General features: G+C 44.7%; 1 protein-coding gene across 2 annotated transcripts; it reads right to left on the bottom strand.

Moving 5' to 3' along the window:
- Positions 1-3,124: 3,124 nt before the first annotated feature.
- LOC121568842 (NACHT, LRR and PYD domains-containing protein 12) lies at positions 3,125-26,022 on the bottom strand. 2 transcript variants are annotated; one of them, XM_041879291.2, is made up of 10 exons: positions 25,795-26,022; positions 25,274-25,383; positions 21,531-23,195; positions 8,443-8,790; positions 7,928-8,095; positions 7,639-7,809; positions 7,187-7,330; positions 6,934-7,107; positions 6,444-6,617; positions 3,125-3,847 (listed from the first exon to the last, which is right to left on the bottom strand). In XM_041879291.2, the coding sequence occupies exons 2-10, from the start codon at positions 25,312-25,314 to the stop codon at positions 3,811-3,813; spliced, it is 2,922 nt and encodes a 973-aa protein (XP_041735225.1). In that variant the 5' UTR covers positions 25,315-25,383; positions 25,795-26,022; the 3' UTR covers positions 3,125-3,810. The 2 variants fall into 2 exon arrangements, with proteins under 2 accessions (XP_041735225.1, XP_041735226.1); XM_041879292.2 differs by lacking the exon at positions 3,125-3,847 and adding an exon at positions 5,720-6,224 and having other exon boundaries at positions 25,795-26,021.
- Positions 26,023-27,778: the final 1,756 nt, after the last annotated feature.

Genomic DNA, 27,778 nt, shown 5'->3' with positions numbered 1-27,778 from the left:
TTGCCATACCAGGCGGTGGTACAGCCCGACAGGACGCTCTCAATTTTGCATCTGTAAAGGTTTGTGAGGGTTTTAGGTGCCACACCAAATTTTTTCAGCCTCCTGAGGTTGAAGAGGCGCTGTTGCGCCTTCTTCACCACAGTCTGTGTGGGTGGACCATTTCAGTTTGTCAGTGATGTGTACGCCAAGGAACTGGAAGCTTTCCACCTTCTCCACTGCGGTCCCATCGATGTTTCTTGAAGTCCACGATCATCTCCTTTGTTTTGTTGATGTTGAGTGAGAGGTTATTTTCCTGGCACCACACTCCCAGAGCCCTCACTTCCTCCCTGTAGGCTGTCTCGTCATTGTTGGTAATCAAGCCTACTACTGTTGTGTCATCTGCAAACTTGATGATTGAGTTGGAGGCGTGCTTGGCCACTCAGTCATGGGTGAACAGGGAGGACAGGAGGGGGCTGAGCACGCACCCTTGTGGGGCCCCAGTGTTGAGGATCAGCGAAGTGGAGGTGTTGTTTCCTACCTTCACCACCTGGGGGCGGCCCGTCAGGAAGTCCAGGACCCAGTTGCACAGGGCGGGGTTCAGACCCAGGGCCTCGAGCTTAATGATGAGCTTGGAGGGTACTATGGTGTTGAATGCTGAGCTATAGTTAATGAACAGCATTCTTACATAGGTATTCCTCTTGACCAGATAGGGCAGTGTGCAGTGTGATGGCGATTGCATTGGGGCGGTAAGCAAATTGAAGTGGGTCTAGGGTGGCAGGTAAGGTAGAGGTCATATGATCCTTGACTAGTCTCTCAAAGCACTTCATGATGACAGAAGTGAGTGCTACGGGGCGATAGTCATTTAGTTCAGTTACCTTTGCTTTCTTGGGTACAGGGAAAATGGTGGCCATCTTGAGGCATGTGGGGACAGCAGACTGGGATAGGGAGAGATTTAATATGTTGGTAAACACACCAGCCAGCTGGTCTGCACATGCTCTAAGGACGCGGCTAGGGATGCCATTTGGGCGAAGAAGGTGTTTAGCTTGTCCGGAAGCAAGATGTTGGTGTCCGCGACGTGGCTGGTTTTCCCTTTGTAGTCTGTGATTGTCTGTACCCTGCCACATACGTCTCGTGTCTGAGCCGTTGAATTGCGACTCCACTTTGTCCCTATATCGCCCATGAAACTACTTGACACGAGTTTCGATGTGAGTTTTCGATGTGCCATTATCAGTTGGGGGAAGACAGGCCGATTTGTGCAGGGGGGAATGAAAAATAGACCTACCAATGCCAGAAAGCTGTCCTTGGTGTAAGAGTTATGATGTCATTTTATTTTTTGTTTATGATATTGAAGTTAGTGTGTTAAACACAGGTCTATTTAGGAAAAGGAAAATATGTTTCCAAATGGCTAATTCATTCATTTTTTTCATTAGTTAATTCTATTCACTATAGGATAGATGGCTCATTCATTCATTCATTCATTCAATCCCACTAATGATGACACTTCACAGACTGTGGCAAAGTCAAAGCCACATGTCTAACCTATGCAGTGTTCATCTTTCCCCTGACACTAATGTCATCATTGTACAATTGAACTGTGATGTCAACATATAGGTCTATTGGGGGTGTATTTTACACCCTTTTTCAATCTTGTCTCATCACTGCAACTCCCCAACAGGCTCGGGAGGCAAAGGTCGAGACATGCGTCCTCCGAAACATGACCCGCCAAACCGCGCTTCTTAACACCCGCCTGCTTAACACGGAAGCCAGCCACACCAATGTGTCGGATGAAACACTGTTCACTTGACGACCGAGGTCAGCCTGCAGGCACCTGGCCTGCCACAAGGAGTCGCTAGAACGCATTGAGCCAAGTAAAGCCCCCCCCCTCCCACCAAAACAGGCTGACATATCAGGCAGTCTTTTCAAACAGCCCTTACACTAAACGGGCACTATCCTCATTTTCACAATTTCATAGTATTATTCTAGTTACTTAATAAATCCCAACAAAAACAGAATAAACCGTTTTCTGTAAACTAAATACTTACTTTCAATGATAGCCGTAATGGCATCAAGTCTATTGTCAATAAACTCTGGCATATATTATCATCAGAATCCAGAATCCACCTTTATTCACCTATAAATGTTTAAGAAATCTATCAAACATATTGGTTAAATCAGATGTGGTCGGGGACGCTATTCCTAATGAAGTGAAAATAATTTAAAAAATCGAATAATGAAAGTAGGCCTAAGCTTTCTTCATCTTTTTGTTTGACTGAATTCGCAGGTTTTACACGGCAGCCAAGCTTCTGGGAGAGTGTGATGGTCCCTTTATGATTCATATTATTCCAACCTCAGGGTGGAAATATATATAAAACACAGGAAATTATGTTTTGGTCTTTAAGTTGTTAGCGGCCTGGCCTCTTACTTTCTGTGTGATACTTTTAGCTACATTTTAAAATACAATTGATAATATGTATTAACTTGTGCGGGGGTTTAATAAATCATGTCTAGGATTGGAAAAGTATGAGTAAAAAAAATAACCATAGAGGACCGGTTCTCTATTTGGACCACATCAATGATAAGATTTGAAGGTTTTCCCCTACTAGTGATGTTTGGTATGTGGCGTCGACTTTGAATCACTAAAAATGTGTGACTATTTTACATGAAAACTCAATAGCACTATTATGTTATTTTGTCTTGCCATTAATGAAGTACATTATGATTATAAGTACTATCGGGGGGATTAAATGAATGGGAATCAGTTTAGAGACATTTGGAGATGTTTTCACCACCCATACTTCTCACTCCCCCTTTCACCTGACATCTTCCTCTCTCCCCTCACGAGCCTTCAACACACAGATCGGTCTTGTACAACATACACGTCTTCAGACTGGAAGAAATTTAACAAAACACCCTCGAGCTAGAGGAACTCACACGGCCAGCATAATAAAAGGGGGTAAAACAAAAGTACAGTCATTTTACCTAACTTGTTATATTGTGAATGTAATTTACCATCCCCAGATATTAGGCCTGTGTTAAGGTTCACCCACCCATTACTACTACCTCCCTGAATATCAGCAGCATAATTCCACAGGCCTCTAAAACGTATTCGAGTTTTTCTTGGAATAAAAACACACAATTTAATTAATTGTATTTGTATAGTAGATTTACTTAAAAGTATCACAGAGAAATAGTCAAATAGTCTCCCTCAAGACAAGCACGGTCAACTGATTTATGCATTCACAGAAGCGCCAACTTGTATAAAGAGTGCAAAACACATGTGAAACATTAAATATATATGGGGATATTCATTGAAAAATATCCATGACACAAAACAAGAGTCATTTGTTCATTCGTTTGGAGTTGGACACGGTATTGTGCCCTCGCCTGTGCCTTGAGTGGGATATGTGCCTTTTATGCATTAATCAGTTTCTTATTTTCTCCTCTATTGCTCTGATCCACAGTCAGCGCATAGCTTCGGACCTTTGTGGGTGCAAGACCCACAAACAAATCGGTGGCATTGTGCACATCTTTCATGGGCCTGGTTCCGTGCACACTGCGTCTTCACCTGGCACTGTGTTCTCTTCCCAGCTGGGAGCTGGATGGGTGCCCGGGAAGGAGGCGGTGCGGCCTTGGCTGCTTCCTTGGCAGCTGCAGCTGCCTTCGTCTTGGCCCTCATGTGGTTCTCACGAAGCTCCCATGCCAGATCCATGATGAAATCTCGCCGTGGCGTTGTCTTGCCGGTACACTGGGTGAACAAAACGTGCGCGTTGATAGCAGCCAGGTCGAGCAGGTTGTAGAATACGGCAACAGGCCAGCGGCGAGTACCCCCTTTCACCGTGAACTGTCTGGCCATCTTATCCACACCAACCTGGAATAGAGTATTAAACGTTAGCAAAGTAATAGGAAAGAAATACACATTTGTTGCAGAAGAGCACAGTGCATGAAATATGGCAAAGTGCGCTTAAATGTGTAGCCTAAATGTATAGGCCTAATAGCCTACATTTTTGCTGTTATAGTGCATCATGGTATCCGGTTTTCTCCTTGTGTCACCGCCAATGGCAACTGTCGGATGCATAGTGCTCAGGATACAGACGTTTTTTCTAGGCTTCTTTCTGTAAACCGTAAGTGTTGCTTTGTCGTGCTTCAGCACTGTTGTGGAGAACAGCTCTGCTTGTGACTGGTCGCATGCAGATGGAGGCAGCTCCCGTCTCATCTTATTCACCACCCCAACCAGGCTTGTGTTCTTGTCAATCAACTTGTTTGCCAATTGCAGTGATGTGAAGACCTCGTCCATGTTTACATTTCTACCCTTGCCAAGGTAAGGTTCTACAAGCCTCAACACCACATTTTCAGGCTGCTGAGATTCATCTTTCCCCAGATATGGAAAGACATTCAGCACATACTTGCTGTCGACATCAGCTGCCAACCGAAACTTCATGCCCCACTTGTCTTGCTTGTAGGGGATGTACTGCGTAAAGCGACATTTCGTTTTCGTGGGGAACCATTGCTCCTCAACGGTGATGTTCACTCCTGGCTTGTAAGACGTAACACAGTTATGTACAAACGCGTTCCAAACTTCTGATACTAATGCGAATTTGTCAGTTTCCAGGCGCATGCGTCTGGTCTCTCTTGCGTCAAAACGCAGGTATCGCATGATTTCTCTGAAGCGGTTCCGTGGCATGGTGTCTCGGAAGAAAGTGATCCCATACCTGTCTGACCAGAGGCTCTCCAAAGGCGTGTTCTTTCCTCCGTACAGTCCACGGACATACAGGAGCGCAATGAACGCTTCCAGCTCATCCACAGATATGTCCCACGTATTGTCTCCTTTTGCTCTGTGCGCCTCAGCTACAGTACAGTACCTGATTTGCTGCAACATCTCCATGTCACATAAACAATGAAAGCTGTCGAATGTTCTGTCGATTCTGTCTTTTGCGTAAGGTGTAGGGCCCGACTCCACTTGGATTCCATTCTGTGCTGATAATCGACTCGGAGCATTGTCAGCAGGCTCTTTTATCCAAACCGTGCCGTCCTTCCCTATCTCCTCTCTCTCCATCTCAGTTAGTGACGCCAGCACAGTGGGCATTGTTCGGCCTCTCTTGCGCCGAGGCAGATCAGGCTCATAGTCAGAATCAGAATGTAATGAAGAATTCCCCCATTCATCATCAGAGTCGATCTCAGCATCAAGTTCCTCCCCTCCATCTGACTCCATCTCATCCAAATTTCGTAGCATTACCAGCACTTCTCGCACCGCCATTCTCGGTCTTGCTATTGTACGAATGACATCCGCTTCCAGGTCACCCCTCTTTCGCGTCTCCATCTTCTTCTATGATATTCATATGATAATGGCGATCCGCAAACAAACGTTAAAGGTGCATGCCGCCACCTACTGTGCAGGAGTGTGTGGTCAATCATGGTTTACAACATTAGCTCTAAATGTCTAAATCCTCCTACCTAACTCAGTATTTCTGAGAAAATAGAAAAAGAGTCCTACTAACTTATAACTTATGTGGTCCTCTGTAGCTCAATTGGTAGAGCATGGCGCTTGTAACACCAGGGTAGTGGGTTCGATCCCCGGGACCACCCATACGTAAAAATGTATGCACACATGACTGTAAGTCGCTTTGGATAAAAGCGTCTGCTAAATGGCATATTATTATATTATTTTATAATAGTACAGTTTATTAATACTGTTTTAATACATTTAATGAATGTTTTAATACTTATTTATCAGCAGCATATGTACAATATTTAAATAAACCGTTTATTAATGCAATGTTTTAATGAGTTTAAACACACAAAACGCCAAAAAGACGGTTCCCTGGGGGGGTAATTATGTAAAACATAGCATCCCCATTCTCTTCAGTAAAGGCTACATCGTATACTGTAACATCTTGACATTGATGTGTAAAAAATACTGCATGGACTTCGAGGTTACTGAGAATGATTGAGGCTAGAGGTACTGAGTAACATCGTTCAGTACACAGACACTGGTTACATCCTAAATGGCATCCTACTTTATACAATTCTATATAATTAACTTTTCAGGTTTAGGCACTTCTTTAATAAGTCTGTACAACAATCAATTCAGTAATCTGAAAGCAAATCCCAGTCTGTGTCCGAGATAGCATCATATTCCCTTTACAATGAACCACTTTTCACCAGGGCAATAACGGAATTTGAGGATCAAGCTGAGATGCCAAGAAGAACCCCATCAAGCGAGTCAAGACCTCTCTCAATCGTTGATTCTAGAACAAAGAATAGTGTTACCACCATAGACATATAATACTACAAAATTATGTTCTCATTTCATCCCTATTCTAGCAGAATCTTCCACTGACTAAAAACACCTGTGGGCCACACAATCCAATGATGGAAGGTTGACACACACAAGGATTTACAGCCACAAAAGTCATTATAAATCAATGACTAACATCATTGTAAGCTTTGGTGGCACCAGTACTTACTCTAGAGTCTGTAGTTTGTAGCGTGGGTCGTCCCTGATGGCAGAGAGAATTCTCAGTCCATCTTCTCCTGTGTCGTTTCCCATCAGGCCTAGCTCTGTGATGCTGGAGTGGCTGGACTTCAGGGCTAAGGCTAGGGAGGAGCAACCCTCTGCTGTGATCCCACAGCATCTCAGACTGGAAAGAGAGGGAGGGGGGGGGGGGGGAGGGGGGGGGGGGGGTGAAAGAGAGAAAGGGCGAATGTGGGGGAGAGAGATGGGGATAGAGAGAAAGAGAGTGGAGAAGGTCACCAGAGAGGGAGAAAAGATCTTCAATTTGTTTCGTTCAACAAGACTTAAAAAATGCTTTATAAATTGTACGAGTGATTTATAAGTTAACAAATGACCAAGTCATTTTGTGAATATGCTTATAATAATTCATTGTGTGAAGAGCCTGCGATGCAATATCATAGACCAAGCCATGTGCTTTATAACTCTCTAATGATGTTACTTACAACAGTCTCTCCAGTGTACAGCACCTGGAGGTCAGTTCCAAGTAGAGTGTCTTCACGCCGCTGTCTCCCATGTCGTTTCCAGAGAGATCCAGCTCTTTCAGTTTGGTGAGGTTGGAGCCGAGAGCTTTAACCAGGTCCCCACAGCATTTCTCTGTCAGTTTACAGTCACTCAGCCTAGGTGTGGAGAGGTAATTACATTGAGAGAAAGTTGCCCCCCCACGCACACACTAGGTCTAACCGTTGCAGAACTCACCTGAGGGTCTCAAGTGAAAACAAGCAGAACAAGACATTGGCCCAGTCAACCGAGTCGCCCAGATGGTTCCTGCTGATGTCCAGCTCTTTGAGGATAGAGTTGAAATGAAACCCTCTGGCTAGGGTGATGCCAGAGCTCGCCACACTGGCGAGACAAGACAGAGGTAAAGAAAAAGCAACACTCTTCAATCTTCAGCTCCAGACCTAGGTTCAAATACTATTTTTCAGAGACTTTAAACGTTCGCTTTAGACTGCCTGGAGAGCCAGAAGCCGGACAGGGTTTGCACTTTTGCGACTATTCAATTGGTTCCATTGTGCCAGGCAAGCTCAAGTTTGACAAGTATTTGAAATAATTTCAAATAGTATTTGAACCAACCAAAGTATGTCAGCTTACATGGAGTAGGGGCTAGGGGAGATAGGTCCTTACACTCTCAGTGGGGTAAGCTAGCTTACTTGAGTTTCTCCAGTTGACAGCCGGGCAGTCCGAAGGCGTTGCAGAGCATCTTGACCCCCTCGTCCTTCAGGTTGTTGTTGCTCAGGTTGAGCTCCCTCAGACTGGGGATGTTCACCAGACATCCAGACATGTGCTTACAGCATTTCTCAGTGAGCTGACAACAGTACAACCTGGTGGTGGAGAAAACATGTATTCCACTTTAGAATCAGTGAGGTGGAATGTGTATGTGTGTGCTCTCTCAATACCCATTTAGTTAAAGCACTATGTATTAGTCCCAGCGGTACTCACTCCAGTTTGTATATCTGGGTTGACTTCAGTATGTCCATGAGCAGCTCCACCCCCCCGTCTCCCAGGTTGTTCATGCTGATGTCCAGCTCTCTCAGGTGTCTGGGGTTGTCTATCAGCAACACTGCTAGAGCGCGACTCAGCGCATGGTCCAGCTTGCAGTTTGAGAGCCTAACGAAGATTAAAATACTTGACGTGGCCTATGTGGTCCAGAGGTTAGTGCCACGGACCCCAGCACAGATGTACAGCCTAGGCTACCAGAGTCGGCATGAGTTCAAATCCGACCCATGCCATTCTGACTCGCAAACTCTCCTAACTCTCCTCTTCACTGTCCTAGCTCAATAAAACTACATTATACCCTTAAAATAATGTAAAATAGTTTAGAAGACAACTGTATTTCCTTTATGAGGAGAACTTCATTTGCATCAAACCACAGGATAAACCCGTAGGGGAACAATTAAATGATGTTACAAGTGGGGGAACACATGATCAGAACGGGCCATTGATTCAATACTCACTTCAGGATCTGCAGTTCGCACTTAACAACCTTTAGTCCATCAACGAGAAGAAACATCCCAGATTCTCCCGGGTCGTTGCCGCTCAGATCCAGCTCTCGCAGGTGCGAGGGGTTGGATTTGAGAGCTTTGGCCAGAGCGGCAAAGCCATCCTGTTTCACCCTGCAGCCGGACAGGTTCAGTCTCTCCAGTCGGCAGTGTGGCTTGGCCAGGCCGGCCGCCAGTAGCTGCACTCCTGAGTCCTTCAGCGTGTTGAAACTCAGGTCCAGAGCTTTCAGATTGGACACCTTTGAGGTGAGCGCCGAGGCCAGACATTCACAGGATTTCTCAGTCAGGTTGTGATATGACAGCCTGGTGGGGAGGGTTTATGGAATCAAAAAGAACATTAGAATTCATACTATTAGCCACTTGAACCACCAAAATTGTAAGACGAGCCCAACAAACTTGAATTACATCATTTTGATGACAATTATCTTGTGCGTTATGGACATTTCATATCGATATACATTGCCCTCCACTAATATTGGCACGCTTGGTAAATATGAGCAAAACGGTCTGTGAAAAAATGTTATTTGCTGTTTATCCTCTTGGTCTTTCATTCAAAATATTCACAAAAATCGAACCTTTAATTGAATTAAAATTATTGAAAAAAATAGGAAGGCGAGTTAGGGAATCAAAAAGAACATAGCCATAATTGCAGACACTAAACTAACAGAACTGTGTAATGATCATAAGACGTGTCCAACAAACCTGAATTACATCACTGTGATGACAATTATCTTGTGTGTTGCAGATATTTCATATTGATATATACAGTGAGTGCCAAAAGTATTGAGACAGTGACACATCTGTTTGTTTTGGCACTGGCACATTTGTTTGTTTGTATCAGAGCCAAACCAGAGCCAAAACAATGACTATGCAGACTGTCGGCTTTACTTTTAGGGTATTTTCATCCATATCGGGTGAATCGTTTAGAAATTACAGCACTTTTTGTACATAGTCCCCCCATTTTAGGGGACCAAAAGTAAAAAGTTAAGCATTTGGTCCCATATTCATAGCACGCCATGACTACATCAAGCTTGTGACTCTACAAATTGAAATGAATGGTAAATAATGCTGTGTGTCATTTTGGATGCATGTTTATTTTTTATAGGGGGTTGATCAGCTTTAATATTGCAGATAGATTGTAACTTCCATCAATGTAATTGTCTGCATCACTTCCAATCCCCCATATGTTTTTTTCCCCCTCGCAAATAAATAAATAAATATATATATATATATATATATATACACACACACACACACACACACACACACACACACAGTGAGGGAAAAAAGTATTTGATCCCCTGCTGATTTTGTACGTTTGCCCACTGACAAAGACATGATCAGTCTATAATTTTAATGGTAGGTTTATTTGAACAGTGAGAGACAGAATAACAACAAAAAAATCCAGAAAAACGCATGTCAAAAATGTTATAAATTGATTTGCATTTTAATGAGCGAAATAAGTATTTGACCCCTCTGCAAAACATGACTTAGTACTTGGTGGCAAAACCCTTGTTGGCAATCACAGAGGTCAGATGTTTCTTGTAGTTGGCCACCAGGTTTGCACACATCTCAGGAGGGATTTTGTTCCTCTCCTCTTTGCAGATCTTCTCCAAGTCATTAAGGTTTCGAGGCTGACATTTGGCAACTCAAACCTTCAGCTCCCTCCACAGATTTTCTATGGGATTAAGTTCTGGCTAGGCCACTCCAGGACCTTATGTGCTTCTTCTTGAGCCACTCCTTTGTTACCTTGGCCGTGTGTTTTGGGTCATTGTCATGCTGGAATACCCATCCACGACCCATTTTCAATGCCCTGGCTGAGGGAAGGAGGTTCTCACCCAAGATTTGACGGTACATGGCCCCGTCCATCGTCCCTTTGATGGGATGAAGTTGTCCTGTCCCCTTAGCAGAAAAACACCCCCAAAGCATAATGTTTCCACCTCCATGTTTGACGGTGGGGATGGTGTTCTTGGGGTCATAGGCAGCATTCCTCCTCCTCCAAACACGGCGAGTTGAGTTGATGCCAAAGAGCTCCATCTGACCACAACACTTTCACCCAGTTCTCCTCTGAATCATTCAGATGTTCATTGGCAAACTTCAGACGGCCCTGTATATGTGCTTTCTTGTTCAGGGGGACCTTGCGGGTGCTGCAGGATTTCAGTCCTTCACGGCGTAGTATGTTACCAATTGTTTTCTTGATGACTATGGTCCCAGCTGTCTTGAGATCATTGACAAGATCCTCCCGTGTAGTTCTGGGCTGATTCCTCACCATTCTCATGATCATTGCAACTCCACGAGGTGAGATCTTGCATGGAGCCCCAGGCCAAGGGAGATTGACAGTTCTTTTGTGTTTCTTCCATTTGCGAATAATCACACCAACTGTTGTCACCTTCTCACCAAGCTGCTTGGCGATGGTCTTGTAGCACTTTCCAACCTTGTGTAGGTCTACAATCTTGTCCCTGACATCCTTGGAGAGCTCTTTGGTCTTGGCCATGGTGGAGAGTTTGGAATCTGATTGATTGATTACTTCTGTGGACAGGTGTCTTTTATTCAGGTAACAAACTGAGATTAGGAGCACTCCCTTTAAGAGTGTGCTCCTAATCTCAGCTCGTTACTTGTATAAAAGACACCTGGGAGCCAGAAATCTTTCTGATTGAGAGGGGGTCAAATACTTATTTCCCTCATTAATATGCAAATCAATGTATAACATTTTTGGCACACGTTTTTCTGGATTTATTTGTTGTTATTCTGTCTCTCACTGTTCAAATAAACCTACCATTAAAATTATAAACTGATCATTTCTTTTTCAGTGGGCAAACGTACAAAATCAGCAGGGGATCAAATACTTTTCTCCCTCACTGTATATCCTTAAAAAATATATATATTCCCCTTTATTACTTTCCAACCCCACCACCCCTTCCCTAATTAGAGTAAACTAGTGAACAACAATGCTTAGGCCTCTACTTCCAGCTTATACATACTATATACATTTTATGGACACCGTCAATTTTACAATAATTATATTTTGTTTGTTTTTACTCATGAACTTCGTCTACCCTCAACCTCTCCGATCATTTTCATGATGTCCATCTGGTTTATGCCATATCTTTCAAACTCTGCTCTTTCACAAAAGCTCTCAACCTATAACCTCTATACTTATTATGGACACAGTATGCTTTACATTAGTTATCTTGTTGTTATTAGTTGTTGTTAGTTGTTATTAGTCCCATCCTTCAACAAGACCCATCTATCACTTAACACCATCCATATTGGATTTCTATTTGCCATATATTTTTCAACTGTACTGTGATGTTTTACAAAAGTTCTGATTTTTTCTACAGATTGTAAATGGAAAATAAACATTTTTGCTAAAAGTATTATTATATTATTGATCGATTGACTATGACTTTTCAGATCACCCAGTAGTGCTATCTGCAGGGTTAGCTCCAGGTAAATATTGCAATTCTTTAGCCATTCCAAAAACAAGCTACAAATGGACAGTACCAAAACAAATGATCTAATGATTCTGTCTCTTCGCAGCAAAATCTGCAGAGCTGGGAAGATTGTATCCCCAATATAAATAATATTATATTGGTAGCAAGAACTTTATATAATAATTTAAATTGAAAAAAATCAAAGTTTTGAATCAGGCGTTGTTTTGTGCATCAGTTCCTAAACACTATGCCATGGAATCGGTACGTCAAAAATCTCTTCCCAACTATTTTGCAATCTATATGGGACTGCTGTCAATCCTTTGGTCCTTAAATGAAACTGGTATACTTTTTATTTATCACAATTTTCTTTAACCAATTATGTTCTTTAATGCAGGGCCAACACACAAGTTCCTTACTTTTTCCTCCTTCCACTTTCCTCTTCCATTTTTGCGGTAATGCTGCAATTATTTGGTTGTAATTTTGGGTAGAGCAGACATTTCCATATGTTTTTGTTAGCTGCATGTGCGACATAACTCTACCACTCCTACCTATGATATCATTTACGAAGATTATACCTTTTTTTATGGTTTTTTATCAATTAGTATATTTGAGTTTAACCACAATATTTGTTGCATTATATGTTCTGTCATTTCTGGAGGATTACATTGAAATTGCAACCAACCTTCTATGGCTTGTTTTAGAAATAGTGATATTTGGGAGATGATTTCCTTAACAAATAACTGAAAGTGAGAGGTTGTAATCTGAATAAAGGGAAAAAGGCCATTCTTGAACATTGGTTGAGACAATCTTACTAATTTTCTAGAGAACCATTTCGGATTTAAGTATAACTTTTGTATGACTGAAGCTTTTAGTGATAGGTCTAATGCTTTAACATTTAATCATTTCTGTCCTCCGAATTCATATTCATTATATAAATAGGCCCGTTTAATTTGATCTGTCTTGCCGTTCCAAATAAAATGGAATCTTTTTTTCTCATATCATTTTAAAAACTGTTCGCTAGGCGTAGGCAAGACCATAAGCAAATAGGTAAACTGGGATAATAGTAAAGAGTTAATCAGGGGGATTTTTCCAAAAATTGACAGGTATTTACCTTTCCATGGTAGCAAGATCTTATCTATTTTTGCTAACTTTTTATTAAAATGTATTGGAGTGAGATCTTTTATTTCATTTGGGATATGTATTCCGAGTATATCCACATCACCATCAGACCATTTTATTGGTAAACTATGTGGTAATGTAAAAATTGTGTTTTTTAGTGATCCAATACATAATATAGTAAATTTATCATAGTTTGGTTGTAATCAAGAAAGGTTAGAAAATTTATCTAGATCCTCTATGAGACTGTGGAGTGATTCAAGTTGCGGATTTAAAAGAAAACATGAATCATCAGCGTACAATGACACCTTTGTTTTTAAACCCTGGATTTCTAATCCCTTGATATTATTGTTGGATCTGATTTTAATAGCCATAATAAATAGATATGCCAATAGTGGACAACTTTGTTTCACTCCTCTTGACAGTTTTAAACTTTCGGAGAAATAGCCATTATTTACTATTTTACACCTAGGGTTACTATATATGGTTTTAACCCATTTTATAAGAGATTCTCCAAAATTGAAATACTCCAGGCATTTACATATAAACTCCAGTCGTACTTTATCAAATGCCTTTTTAAAGTCTGCTATGAATAGCAGGCCTGGTTTCCCAGATTTTTCATAGAGTTCTATTGTTTCCAGTACTTGCCTTCTATTATCTCCAATGTATCGTCCATGTAAAAAACCTGTTTGATTAGAATGAATAATGTCTGACAATACCTTTTTAATTCTATGCGCTATACATTTTGCATCACAACACTGAAGTGTAAGGGGCCTCCAATTTTTTTAATGGACTGGATCCATATTTTCCACTTGTCTCCTGTTTCAGTAATAATGAAATCAGACCTTCTTGAGTGTCTGATAATCTACCATTTACACAGGAGTGGTTAAAACATGCTAATAACGGTCCTCTGAGTATATCAAAAAAGGTTTGGTATGACTCGACTGGTATGCCATCCAACCCTGGACTTAAAGTCTTTAATTGCATCCAGAAGTTCCTCCTCTGTAATTTCACCTTCACAATAGTCTTTCTGTATGGCTGTTAATTTTACATTATCAATAGAAAAATAAATCTCTACAATTAGCTTCAGTTAGAGGAGATGGAGGCGACTGAAACAAAAAACATATGCTTAAAGTACTTTGTTTCCTCCTTCAAAATATAATTTGGTGAAACAGTTTCAGTAAATTATTTTTGGTAGCATTTCTATGTTGAAGATTGTAAAAGAATTTGGTGCATTTTTCCCCTTATTCCATCCAGTTTGCTTTATTTTTATAATATATTACACTTGCTCTTTCTTGAATAAGTTTCTCCATTTCTTTTTGTTTTTCCTCTAATTTATTCTGAGCCTCTATGTTACAGTTTTTATTGCTATCTATCTGTTCTGTTAGACCTTCTATATTCTTTGTTAGTATGGACTCTTGACCTAAATTGCTTTTGTTTTAGAGATGAGTACTGAATTGCATGGCCTCTAAAGGCACATTTAAAAGTGTCTCATACAATAAGGGGATTTGCGGTACCTATGTTATGTCGGAAAAAATCAGTTATAAATTCCTCTGTCCTAGTTAAAAACAAGTTATCATCCAATAGGCTTTGATTAAATTTCCAATATCCTCGCCAACATGGAAATTCAGTAAGTGTAATGTATATGCTAATTATATGATGGTCCGACCGCATTCTGTCCCCTATCAACACTTTTTAAACTTTTGGTGCCAACGAGAATGACATAAGAAAGAAGTCAAGATGACTAGCTTGATTGAGTCTCCGCCATGTATATCTCACTAGATCAGGATATTTATGCCTCCATATATCTACTAGTTCTAATGTATCCATGACATTCACGATTTCCTTAAGCGCATGAGGGTGATTGTTTGTAGTGTGATTTCCTTTACGGTCCATTGAGCTATTTAAAACGGTATTATAATCTCCCACCATAATAATAGAGTCTTGTATTGCTTGCAGGGTTGACAATTTATTATATACAGTGGGGAGAACAAGTATTTGATACAATGCCGATTTTGCAGGTTTTCCTACTTACAAAGCATGTAGAGGTCTGTAATTTTTATCATAGGTACACTTCAACTGTGAGAGACGGAATCTAAAACAAAAATCCAGAAAATCACATTGTATGATTTTTAAGTAAGGGGATACGAGCTCTGAGAGATCAGAAGCTCTCTCTTTCGCTGCAACCTCTCTGAGAGCGGATTTTCCGGGTCTCATTGAGAGAGCTGCTCAACGGCTGGTGATAAGGCTGCCCCCTCTTCCCTCCGCACCGGAGGTTGATATGATGGAGGGCGGTCCTTATTCCAGGCCAAGGAAGGCGGCAGAGCCAGTGGCTCCTGCCATGCCTTCTTTGGCTAGGTACGTTGAGGGCTCGTGGGAGGCACCTTTAGCGGCGCGTTCGCCAGTAAAAGCGTATCTCCCATTCACGAGAGTGGAAGGAAGGTTCCAGGGTCAGGGAATCCCCAGGTTAGAGAGCGCCATGGCGGCGTATCTCGTACCGGGTTCGAGCCCTTGGCCCTCTTCCAAGAAGGCCACGTTGCCATCCCAGAAGGACCGACTCACAGCGTCGCTGTTAGAGAAGTCCTTTGGGTTGGGAGCCCAAGCTGTAGCAGCAGCTAACAACATTGCCCTCTTGGCGGCCTCTCTGTCCCGTTTAACCACGGGCAAGACAGAGCTGGCACCGGAGGAGGTGGAGGAGGCGTCCAGAATTTCTGGCGCCATACTCCACCTGACACAGGCGTCCGCAGTCTGCGCGGGGAGGTCCATGGCCACTTCGGTGGTCGGGGAACGACACCTCTGGTTGTCCTTGACATCCATGAAAGAGGCAGACAGGACGTCTCTTTTGAACGCCCCCCTCTCTGACGACGGCCTCTTTGGGGTCGCAGTCAAAGAGGCGACAGAGCGTTTTTCCAAGCTGGAGGAGGAGAAGAAACAGCTGGCCAAGCACCTGCCATTGGCAGGACGACTCGGCCCCGCTCCATCCCAAAGGCCATCTACCTCCGCCCCTCCAAGTAGACCGGGGTAATCGGCGTCATCCGGCGGCCACGAGCAGCAAGGGAACGGGCCCCGCCCTTCCAGCAGCTACGGTAGCCCCACTACAGCCGGCGAGGGAGGTGACGAGGACGCCAACCTGGCCCTCCAAGGGAGGCAAGAGGAGGCGTACGTGACGGGACGCGGGGGAGTAGATGGAGGACGCATCGATGGTGTCGAACGTGCCCACTGTTCCCCCCCACCCTTCGATTGAAGGGATGGGTGTTGATGTAAATGCCTTTGTTGATGTATTTAATAAAGAGTTGGCTCCACCTGACTTTGTCAAAAAAGAGCCTATTTTCCATAATACGTCCGAGAGCGTTCAAATCTCACCCTCTCTTCCTTACCACTCTAAGAGCCGTTCAGCCCACCGAGGGTGCGTTGCTGAACAGGCACTTGAGTAGGTATCCATAAGACCTCAAATCAGGTCGTCACGTCACACTTCACGTATAAGAAGTGCTTTACATAGCAGGCAGCAGTCCCTGTCAGATTCTGACATGAGGACGCAGCCGCTATTTGGTGATGGCGCACTAGCACAGACTAAGGTCTCCGCTAGTACGAGCCAGACCCATGCTGCGTTCACGGAGGGCCCGATTACCGCGGTCACGAAGGTGTCCAGAGTATCGGCGCCCCCAGGCATTGTAACACAGCAGCTATCTGGGGACGGCGCATTATCGCAGACCAAGGTCTCGGTTAATGCGATTCAGACCCATGCTACGTTCACGGAGGGCCGGATTACTAGGGTTATGGGTATAACCAAAGTATCAGCTCCCCTGACAGAACGAGCTAGTACTCACCACACTGAGTGTGAATCAACGCACCAGGGGTGCAGAGTTGAACACACACAGAAGGTGAAAGTTAAGAAGGTATCAAGGCGCCGCCTTGTTTTACCTCATAGAGACCTCATACTACAGACTTCTAGGAGTACTGTAGTGAAGGGCTCTGATAGTGAATTGCAGTCACCTAAGATGACGCAATCGCTTGCTGGGGATGGTGCCCTGCCGCAGGCTGTGACCTCGGTCAGCGCAATTCAGACCCGCGATGCGTTCAAGGAGGGCAGGAATACGACGGTTACGAGTTTAACCGACGTCCCTGCTCCTCTTTCTCTCTCAGAACGCATTGATGGTTCCTCTCCCTTTCACGGGAGGCCCACCTTGGGCTGTTCCACCACTTCAATGTTGGGGAACAGTGGCGGTAAGGGCCATAGAGGAATACAGGTCCTTCCTACTGGATGCACCACAGCTTCGTGCTCAGCCGCTTTCTCTGCATTGCTGGCAGTGGCGAAGAAGCTGCACCCTCTCACGCTGGCTAGAACAGACGTTGCAGAAGGGTTATGCTCTCCAATTCCACGGACACCACCCCCTGTTCAGGGGAGTGGTGGAGACGGGTGATGAAAACGCCAGACAAAGTGGCCGCTCTGATGACAGAGATTACGGAACTTTTGGCGAAGGAAGCGGTGACAGTAGTTCCCCGGGGAGCAAAGGAACAAAGGGCTATATTCGCCTTATTTCCTAGTGCCCAAAAAGACGGGGGGAGTGAGGCCGATTTTGGACTTACGCATTCTCAACGAGAGCATAACCAAGCGGCCCTTCCAAATGCTAACGACAAAACGTCTGCTGGAATGTGTCCAGAGAGGGGACTTTTGTACGAGCATAGACCTAAAGGACGCGTACTTTCATGTGCCGGTTCAGCCACGTCACAGGAAGTTTCTGCGGTTCGCCTTTCAAGGGGTGGCGTACGAATACACGAGGATGCCATTTGGGTACGCCCTGGCACCTCGCACATTTTCCAAGTGTGTGGAGGCGGCATTGGAACCGTTGCGTCGTCAGGGAATACGGCTACTAGCCTACCTGGACGATCTACTGGTTCTCGCCCCGTCAGCAGAGCTGGCGATCACTCACACAACACAGACAGTGATGCATCTCACAAGTCTGGGGTTTGCTGTGAATTGGAAAAAGGGCGCGCCCTGGCCCACTCATCAGATTGTCTACCTGGGGATACAGCTAGACACTGTGAGGATGAGGGCTCGAATTTCGGACCCCCGAAGGGTAGCCTTGTTGCTAGCCCTGAGGAAGTGTAGTCCGAATCACACGGTGACGGCGCTGTCGATCATGTCACTTTTGGGTCTCATGTCGTCAGCCCACTCTGTGGTTCCGCTGGGACTCCTGCATATGCGCAGGATGCAGCGATGGTTCGCCCAACTAAGACTAGACCCATTGCGTCAACGTCATCGGTTGGTGGTGGTTCCCCTCTCGCTCAGTGCAGATCTGAACTATTGGAGAAACGCGCGTTCTCACGCACGGAGTCCCGATAGGAAAGGTGTCCTCTCACATCCCAGTATTCACGGATGCGTCCCTGACGGGATGGGGAGGGACATGTCAGACCCAAGCGATAGGAGGTGTGTGGCCTCAATCAGGTCGTCATATCAACCTCTTGGAGTTGGAAACGGTTCGACTGGTTCTGACCCACTTCGCGTCTACCCTTCGGGGTCGCGATGTGCTGGTCTGGTCAGACAACCGGACCACAGTAGCTCACATAAATCGCCAGGGAGGAGTCAGGTCTCCTGCTCTCCATCGGGCGGCAGAGGGATTGTGGCTGTGGGCTCACGAGCACCTTCGCTCATTGAGAGCAGCACACATTCCGGGCTACTTGAACGTAGGAGCAGACCTCATGTCAAGAGGGGGTCCTCGAGACGACGAGTGGTGTCTGCATCCGGACATTGTTCTCCAGATTTGGGAACAATTCGGGAGAGCCGAGGTGGACCTATTCGCGTCACGCGTGAACGCGCAATGTCCTCTGTGGTTCTCTCTGAGGGAACAGGACGAACCGCCACTGGGAAGGGACGCCTTTGCGCACCAACCGTGGCCGAGAGTTCTCCTGTATGCATTCCCTCCGCTAACCTGCATTCTCCCACTGCTAGCCAGGGTGAGGTCAGGGGGGCTGTCAGTGATACTGATAGCGCCCGATCGCCCGGGGGCTCCTTGGTTTGCGGAGATGAGTCAGATGTTGATTGCGCCACCTTGGCCAATTCCACATCGACGGGACGCGTTGTCTCAGGCGGCTGGCACGATAGGGAAATTGCCCATAATCGGCCAACCACTGAAGGCCTGGCTGCTGAGAGGGACAGGCTAGAGCGCCGTGGGTTATCTGATGCAGTGATCAGGACCATACAGGGTTCACGTGCCAGTTCCACTTCTAAGATGTATGCCAGTAGATGGAACGTGTTTTCACGATGGTGTGTCACACAAGGTGTAGACCCCATGAGCTGTCAGGTGGAGATTATTCTCTCTTTTCTACAGCTCATGTTTGATAAGCAAAAATCGCCTGCCACTATTAGGGTGTTTGCAGCAGCGATTTCAGCTTGTCATGAGGGGTTTGGCAGAGACAATGTCTTTAGCCACCCTCTAGTGAAACGCTTCCTATTAGGAACGCGGCGACTTAGGCCAACACCTAGAGTCACGCTTCCTTAGTGGGATTTGGCTTTGGTACTCGAAGCGCTATGTAAGTCGCCGTTCGAGCCATTGAATCAAATACCCCTCAAGATGCTGTCTATGAAGACAGCACTGTTGCTCGCTTTGACTACAGCTAAGCGGGTCAGTGATTTGTGTGCTCTTTCGACGAGACCTGACTACCTGGCCATCAATGGTGATCTGAGCAGAGCAGTGTTACGTCCTAACCCGGCATTTGTGCCGAAGGTTATTAAGAGTTCATATAGGTCACAGACCGTGGAGCTGTGGGCTTTTTCTCCTCCTCCTCATAGAGAGAGGAGTGAGGAAAAGCTCCATCGCCTGTGCCCGGTACGCGCTTTGGCGTGTTACGTCGAGCGCACAGCAGCGATTAGGTCATCGCCTCAGTTGTTTGTGTGTCACGGTGCGGCTGCACTAGGTAGACCACTTTCAAAACAGCGGTTGTCTCACTGGCTTTGTGAAGGCATTGAGACAGCTTATGAGGCAGCGGGGCGGCAATTGCCTCAGGGTATCAGAGCTCACTCCACTCGTGGAGTAGCGGCTTCTACTGCCCTTTTCAGAGGAACAGGGGTAGAGGATATCTGTAGAGCAGCATCATGGTCGACGCCGTCTCCATTTATCAGTTTCTATCTCTTAGATATGTCTTCTAACTCTCTGGCTCGATCTGTACTCAGCGTGGCTGAAGGGAGATCTTGAGCAAGAAAGAGAAGAGAAGCAGGACTGTGGACACAGGTTTCCATCAGGTCCGCTTTGGTTAGGAAGACGTGTTTTTGACAGATGTGTTTTCTAACTCTTTGGCTCGGTCTGTACTCAGCATAGCTGAAGGGAGATTTTGAGCTAGGAAGAGAGAAAAAAAAGCAGGACTATGGACAAGGTTTCCATCAGGTCCGCTTTGGATAAGAAAACATATTTTGTGGCATGACTCCTGACTGACAGGTTCAGTACAGTAGAGGCATGCGTTGATTGACAGAATGTGAGGTCATCTATCTGCTTGTTCAGTTTAGTATGACTCATGTTTTGTTCCTGCCCACTAATCTTTGGGATTCCATTGAGTGAGTGAGGCGGTCTACCGCGTTCACAATGTAGAGTGACACTTTGTGTCATTCCATTAGTGGTCGGTAGTGTTTTCACAGGATATTGAGGCACATCTATCTGCTAGTACAGAGTAGTATGGCTTCTATTCTGGTGATCTGCCCACTAGTCATTGGCGTTGCCATTGGACTAGGTGGGGCGGGTCTTTAACCGATGACGCGGTATATTGTGACGCCCGTATGGGTTTTTAGTTGCAGTACTGCGGGACTTGGTCGCAGCCATTGCTAGGCCTGACCTTTTCGTTTCGATGGGAAGTGTTGGGATCGGCAGGGAGTACATTTTGGAGCGCTACGCTCCGCCTTAAACCAATAGGAGCAGAGCTCCCCTATGGGGCGGAGCTCCACGATATAGAACGATTAGTTACCGGAGTGTAACTCCAGTTCTATGAGTGGAGCGGAGCCCCATAGACCAAGGCCCTGCCGACCCTCTCTAGTCTCGCTGAAGAAAAATATCTCGGGAGGCTGATTGAGGGGAGGTATCCCCTCTTATAGGGACACCTGTACTCCTATTGGCTGCAGGTGTGTGCATAATTTTGTCTCAGGCTGATGCTGCCTTAGGGCAGAGGGTAAACCAATAGGAGCAGAGCTCCCCTATGGGGCTCCGCTCCACTCATAGAACTGGAGTTACACTCCGGTAACTAATCGTTCTTCTTTTGTTATTATCTGCACTTTTATTGTAAATAAGAATAGAATATGTTTCTAAACAATAGTTTTGGTCCTATAAAATGGGGGGACTAGCCCATGTACAAAAAGTGCTGTAATTTCTACACGGTTCACCCGATATGGATGAAAATTGTATCATATCATATCATATCCAAAGTGCTGAATCACTGTCCAAAGTCACTGTCCCAATACTTTTGGAGCTCACTGTAATAGCTGGTATTGTTAAATGACCAAGTACTTACGTGGCTCTGTGGCAAGCTTTGATCACTGGCAGCATCCTCAGAAGTTCCTTGTCTCCTCTCTTCTTTACTTCCAACCCAAGCATGTCTATCGGCCCAGACGCCAATGCCATTAAAATAGCGACCAGGTCAGACCAATGTGCACGTGAGTATTTGGCATCTGGGGGGATTCCCGTCTTGAGAAAGCGCACGCCATCAGTTTCTAGAGAGCTGTCACCCAGTTCCATCAGGCAGTTCAGCAGGTTGACTGTCCTCGGTGAAGCGGGATTCTCCATGACCTTCTTCTGGATATATTCTACCATTTCCGTCAGTGTCTTCAACGAGTTGTAGCCGGCCTCTGCGATTGACTGGATGAAGCTCTGCGAGATGCCGAGGAGGAAACGGAGGAAGAGGTCCAGCTTTCCGTTTTTGCTCTGCAAGGCCATGTCCACTGCATTCCTCAGGTTTTCATCTTGGCTGTTGCAGGATTGAAGAAACCACATTGCAGCAAAGAAGTCCTGAATGGTAGTATGCCCAAAGTAGTAGATCTTCTTTTGATTGTGCCCAATATCCTCCCTGAAGATTTGTATGCTTCCTTTTGCAAACTCGGACCCCTCTTGAGAGTCAATGTCGCACTCTCGTAGGTCTTCCCTGTAGAAAACTGTATTGCCTTTCACCAACTGCTTAAAGGCTAGTTCCCCAAATTTAATAGCCATCTTCTGTGTATTATGGTCTCGTGTTTGAAACAGGGCGAGTAGTTCAGTGTACATTGGAGTCAGAGCTCCGGGGTCACATTCTTTATTGGATAGCCATGTCGGTCTCCCAAGGAGTGACGCACAAATCGAACAGATAATAGGTATCTGGCACAAGACGTAGAGGCTTTTTGAGTACTTCATGTAGTCGATAATTGCATTGGCCTGGTCCTTGTCATTGATTGCTCTCCTGAAGAACTCCTCTTTCTGGGAGTCTGTGAAGCCTTCGATTTCTGTCACTTCGTTGATGTACTGAAGAGGGATGCGACTGACTGCTTCAGGTCTGGAGGTAATCCATATGTGAGCGGCAGAGGGAAGAAGATTACCATTAATGAGGTTTGTCAGCAGTGCCGGCACGGAGGAAGCCTCTGTGACATCGGTCACCATCAGGCTGTTCTTGAAGTCGAGAGGTCGTCGGAATTCATCCAGACCGTCAAGGAAGAACCCAACTCTGATGTTCTCCAAGTTGGATATTCCAGGTTCTTTCAATTCTGGGAAAAACTTGTGAAGAAGTTCAATCAGACTCAGTCTCTCCTCCAGCAAATTCAGCTCCCGGAAAGGAAGAGGAAATATGAGAGGACTTTCCTGGTTTCCTTTTCCCTCTGCCCAGTTAAGAATAATCATCCGCACCTGGCTAGTTTTGCCAATACCAGAGACGCCCTTTGTCAGCGCTATTCTGACTCGCTCTTTGCCTAGTTCAGAATCAAAGTATAAGCCTAGGGGTGACCATGTCCCTTGGTGTCTCTTCCTGTAGCCTGGCTCAATTTGAATGTACTCATGTTGGTTCACCTCTCCACTTTCACCGGGTGGATACTGGAGATCACAATGTATATAAAATGGATGCTCAGTTTCCCCCCCTGGCGGACTTTGATACTTTTTCTTCAGGATGGCTTTGAGTTTGTTGCTGAGTTTTACCACATTGGAGGCAGAGACTTTCCTGTTAAATTGTAAAAATAAATAAAAAATAATGTAGTTTCTATATAGAGCAGACATACCTGTGAAGGGTTTTAACCATATAGTTTGTTAACTATATACAGTGGGGGAAATAAGTATTTAGTCAGCCACCAATTGTGCAAGTTCTCCCACTTAAAAAGATGAGAGAGGCCTGTAATTTTCATCATAGGTACACGTCAACTATGACAGACAAAATCAGGAAAAAAAATCCAGAAAATCACATTGTAGGATTTTTAATGAATATATTTGCAAATTATGGTGGAAAATAAGTATTTGGTCAATAACAAAAGTTGCTCAATACTTTGTTATATACCCTTTGTTGGCAATGACACAGATCAAACGTTTTCTGTAAGTCTTCACAAGGTTTTCACACACTGTTGCTGGTATTTTGGCCTATTCCTCCATGCAGATCTCCTCTAGAGCAGTGATGTTTTGGAGCTGTCGCTGGGCAACACGGACTTTCAACTCCCTCCAAAGATTTTCTATGGGGTTGAGATCTGGAGACTGGCTAGGCCACTCCAGGACCTTGAAATGCTTCTTACGAAGCCACTCCTTCGTTGCCCGGGCGGTGTGTTTGGGATCATTGTCATGCTGAAAGACCCAGCCACGTTTCATCTTCAATGCCCTTGCTGATGGAAGGAGGTTTTCACTCAAAATCTCACGATACATGGCCCCATTCATTCTTTCCTTTACACGGATCAGTCATCCTGGTCCATTTGCAGAAAAACAGCCCCAAAGCATGATGTTTCCACCCCCATGCTTCACAGTAGGTATGGTGTTCTTTGGATGAAACTCAGCATTCTTTGTCCTCCAAACACGACGAGTTGAGTTTTTACCAAAAAGTTATATTTTGGTTTCATCTGACCATATGACATTCTTCCAATCCTCTTCTGGATCATCCAAATGCACTCTAGCAAACTTCAGACAGGCCTGGACATGTACTAGCTTAAGCAGGGGGACACGTCTGGCACTGCAGGATTTGAGTCCCTGGCGGCGTAGTGTGTTACTGATGGTAGGCTTTGTTACTTTGGTCCCAGCTCTCTGCAGGTCATTCACTAGGTCCCCCTGTGTGGTTCTGGGATTTTTGCTCACCGTTCTTGTGATCATTTTGACCCCACGTGGTGAGATCTTGCGTGGAGCCCCAGATCAAGGGAGATTATCAGTGGTCTTGTATGTCTTCCATTTCCTAATAATTGCTCCCACAGTTGATTTCTTCAAACCAAGCTGCTTACCTATTGCAGATTCAGTCTTCCCAGCCTGGTGCAGGTCTACAATTTTGTTTCTGGTGTCCTTTGACAGCTCTTTGGTCTTGGCCATAGTGGAGTTTGGAGTGTGACTGTTTGAGGTTGTGGACAGGTGTATTTTATACTGATAACAAGTTCAAACAGGTGCCATTAATACAGGTAACGAGTGGAGGACAGAGGAGCCTCTTAAAGAAGAAGTTACAGGTCTGTGAGAGCCAGAAATCTTGCTTGTTTGTAGGTGACCAAATACTTATTTTCCACCATAATTTGCAAATAAATTCATGAAAAATCCTACAATGTGATTTTCTGGAGAAAAAAATTCTCAATTTGTCTGTCATAGTTGACGTGTACCTATGATGAAAATGACAGGCCTCTCTCATATTTTTAAGTGGGAGAACTTGCACAATTGGTGGCTGACTAAATACTTTTTTTCCCCACTGTAGGACTATACTTAACATGTATTTTGGTTGGTCCATTGTGATTTACAATTGTATATGCATTCCATGGGATGTAGGGAGGCAGAGACTCCCCTCCTCTACATCACTATAAATACTGTTGTGAACCTTTGAGTTGTGGACGAGTAAACTTCTTCCCGGCAGGTATTAAATATCCTAAATTGAATTCAAGTCTGACGTTTTGTTCTCAACTATCTACATACCATCAATTCTTAGAACCTTACAGATGGTAGACAAAAAAACGAGTGCTTATATGAACATAAAATATGCCTAATGTGTATTCTAAATTACACATATATTTTCCATACACATTTTGATCTTGTCCACTGTTCAAATTACTGTGGTGAATGTAATTGTCTTACCTTGGTTCAGTCAGATATTTTTCTCTCCCAGGTCGAAACATTTTCCTCGATTCAGGAGAGGTGGATTTCCTATGACAAACGTTTGTTTCCCTCAAAGGCGGAGGAAGTATCTGTGAAGAGGGCAGTAAGGCAGGTTACCGGAGGACCTATCCATTTATCCCCCCCCTTTTTTTTAATATACGGTCGCTTAGGATCAGACCAAAAACAGACTGCAAACAAAAACAGAGAGCTCTAGCTAACGGTACACGAATGCAGTGTAATCCCTGGCCTTCAACACTAGCAATGGATTATGTGGGGGGGGAATCATCTGAAATTATTTGTACATGCAAAAATACATCCGACTGTATGTTCTAAACACTGAACTCGCTTCCGCGTCTTCTTTACATCCGTTCCTTGGTGCTGGGCTAGCCCACGTCTAGACATAAACGAACTAGTTAAAATACGGCATGCATTCATGACACTGCAACTTTATCAACTCTAATTTAATAGCAAACGCATAATGCAATTCCATAGTTACTTACTTGATTGATTGTCTCACGTTATTCTAGTCCATCACTGCGTCTCTTCTTTTTCAGTGGGGTTTATCGGTTGTTGGCATCCAACGTTGTGGTGCATTACCGCCACCTACCGCACTGGAGTGTGGGCCAGAGACATGGATAAACTAAATCCTACCTGCCAACCCAGTTTCTCTTAAAGAAGACAACGAATATGTGATACTATATCTAATGACGTTCTTCTCAATATACTCTTTAAACTAATTTCCTGTATCCTCTCCTCCCTCATACTTAATCTCATCCTCTCTCTTTCCCTCTGATACTGCCCACACTGTAGCAATACATGCTCCACAGTCTCTATTTCCTGACAATAATCACATTTTCCTGATGGATGCTTTCCTATCATGCTTAGTGTCTTATTCAACTGGCTGTGTCCTACCCTTAATCTTGTAAATATAGCCTCCTCCCTTCCTGCCGTCCTCCCCTCTCCGACTTTCATCTGTACTTGAAATAAATGCAATATTTATATTCCACTGCTCCTGCCATCTCTGCACCATCACTGTATATATATTTTTGCCTCTGCCTTGCTAATTGACACTTCAACATCAACATCCCCACTACTAAATGCTTGTTTAGCCTGTACATCTACTGCCTCGTTCCCCTCCACCCCCACATGGGCTTCAACCAGGATCTCAGCGATCACTGCCTTATTGCCTGCGTCCGTAACGGGTCCGCGGTCAAACGAACACCCCTCATCACTGTCAAACGCTCCCTAAGACACTTTAGCGAGCAGGCCTTCCTAATTGACCTGGCCCAGGTATCCTGGATGGATATAGATCTCATTCCGTCAGTAGAGGATGCCTGGTTGTTCTTTAAAAGTAATTTCCTCTCAATCTTAAATAAACATGCACCATTCAAAAAATACAGAACTAAGAACAGATATAGCCCCTGGTTCTCCTCAGACTTGACTGCCCTTGACCAGCACAAAAACATCCTGTGGCGTACTGCATTAGCATCAAATAGCCCCCGCAATATGCAACTTTTCAGGGAAGTCAGGAACCAATATACACAAGCAGTTAGGAAAGCAAAGGCTAGCTTTTTCAAACAGAAATTTGTATCCTGTAGCACTAACTCCAAAAAGTTTTGGGACACTGTAAAGTCCATGGAGAATAAGAGCACCTCCTCCCAGCTGCCCACTGCACTGAGGCTAGGAAACACTATCACCACCGATAAATCTACAATAATCGAGAATTTCAAGAAGCATTTTGCTATGGCTGGCCATGCTTTCCACCTGGATACCACTACCCTGGCCACCAGCTCTGCACCCTCCGCTGCAACTTGCCCATGCACCCCTCCTCCAAATGAGCTTCAATGCCATACAACACTCCTTCAGTAGCCTCCAACTGCTCTTAAACACTAGTAAAACGAAATGCATGCTCTTCAATCGAACGCTGCTGGCACCCGCCCACCCGACTAAAATCACTACTCTTGACGGGTCTGACCTAGAGTATGTGGACAACTACAAATACCTAGGTGTCTGGTTAGACTGTAAACTCTCCTTCCAGACTCACGTTAAGAATCTCCAATCCAAAGATAAATCTAGAATCGGCTTCCTATTTCACAACAAAGCCTCCTTCACTCATGCTGCCAAACATGCCCTCGTAAAACTGACTATCCTACCGATCCTTGACTTCGGCGATGTCATTTACAAAATAGCCTCCAACACTCTACTCAGCAAATTGGATGTAGTCTATCACAGTGCCATCCGTTTTGTCACCAAAGCCCCATGTACTACCCACCACTGTGACCTGTACGCTCTTGTTGGCTGGTGCTCACTACATATTTGTTGCCAAACCCACTGGCTCCAGGCCATCTATAAATCACTGCTAGGCAAATCCCCGCTTTATCTTAGCTCATTGGTCACCATAGCAACACCCACCCGTAGTATGCGCTCCAGCAGGTATAACTCACTGGTCATCCCCAAAGCCAACACCTCCTTTGGCCGCCATTC

This window comes from Coregonus clupeaformis, chromosome 7 (assembly GCF_020615455.1).
Source record: "Coregonus clupeaformis isolate EN_2021a chromosome 7, ASM2061545v1, whole genome shotgun sequence".
In the NCBI taxonomy this organism is placed as follows: domain Eukaryota; kingdom Metazoa; phylum Chordata; class Actinopteri; order Salmoniformes; family Salmonidae; genus Coregonus; species Coregonus clupeaformis.
This window is presented reverse-complemented; position numbering and strand designations above follow the sequence as displayed.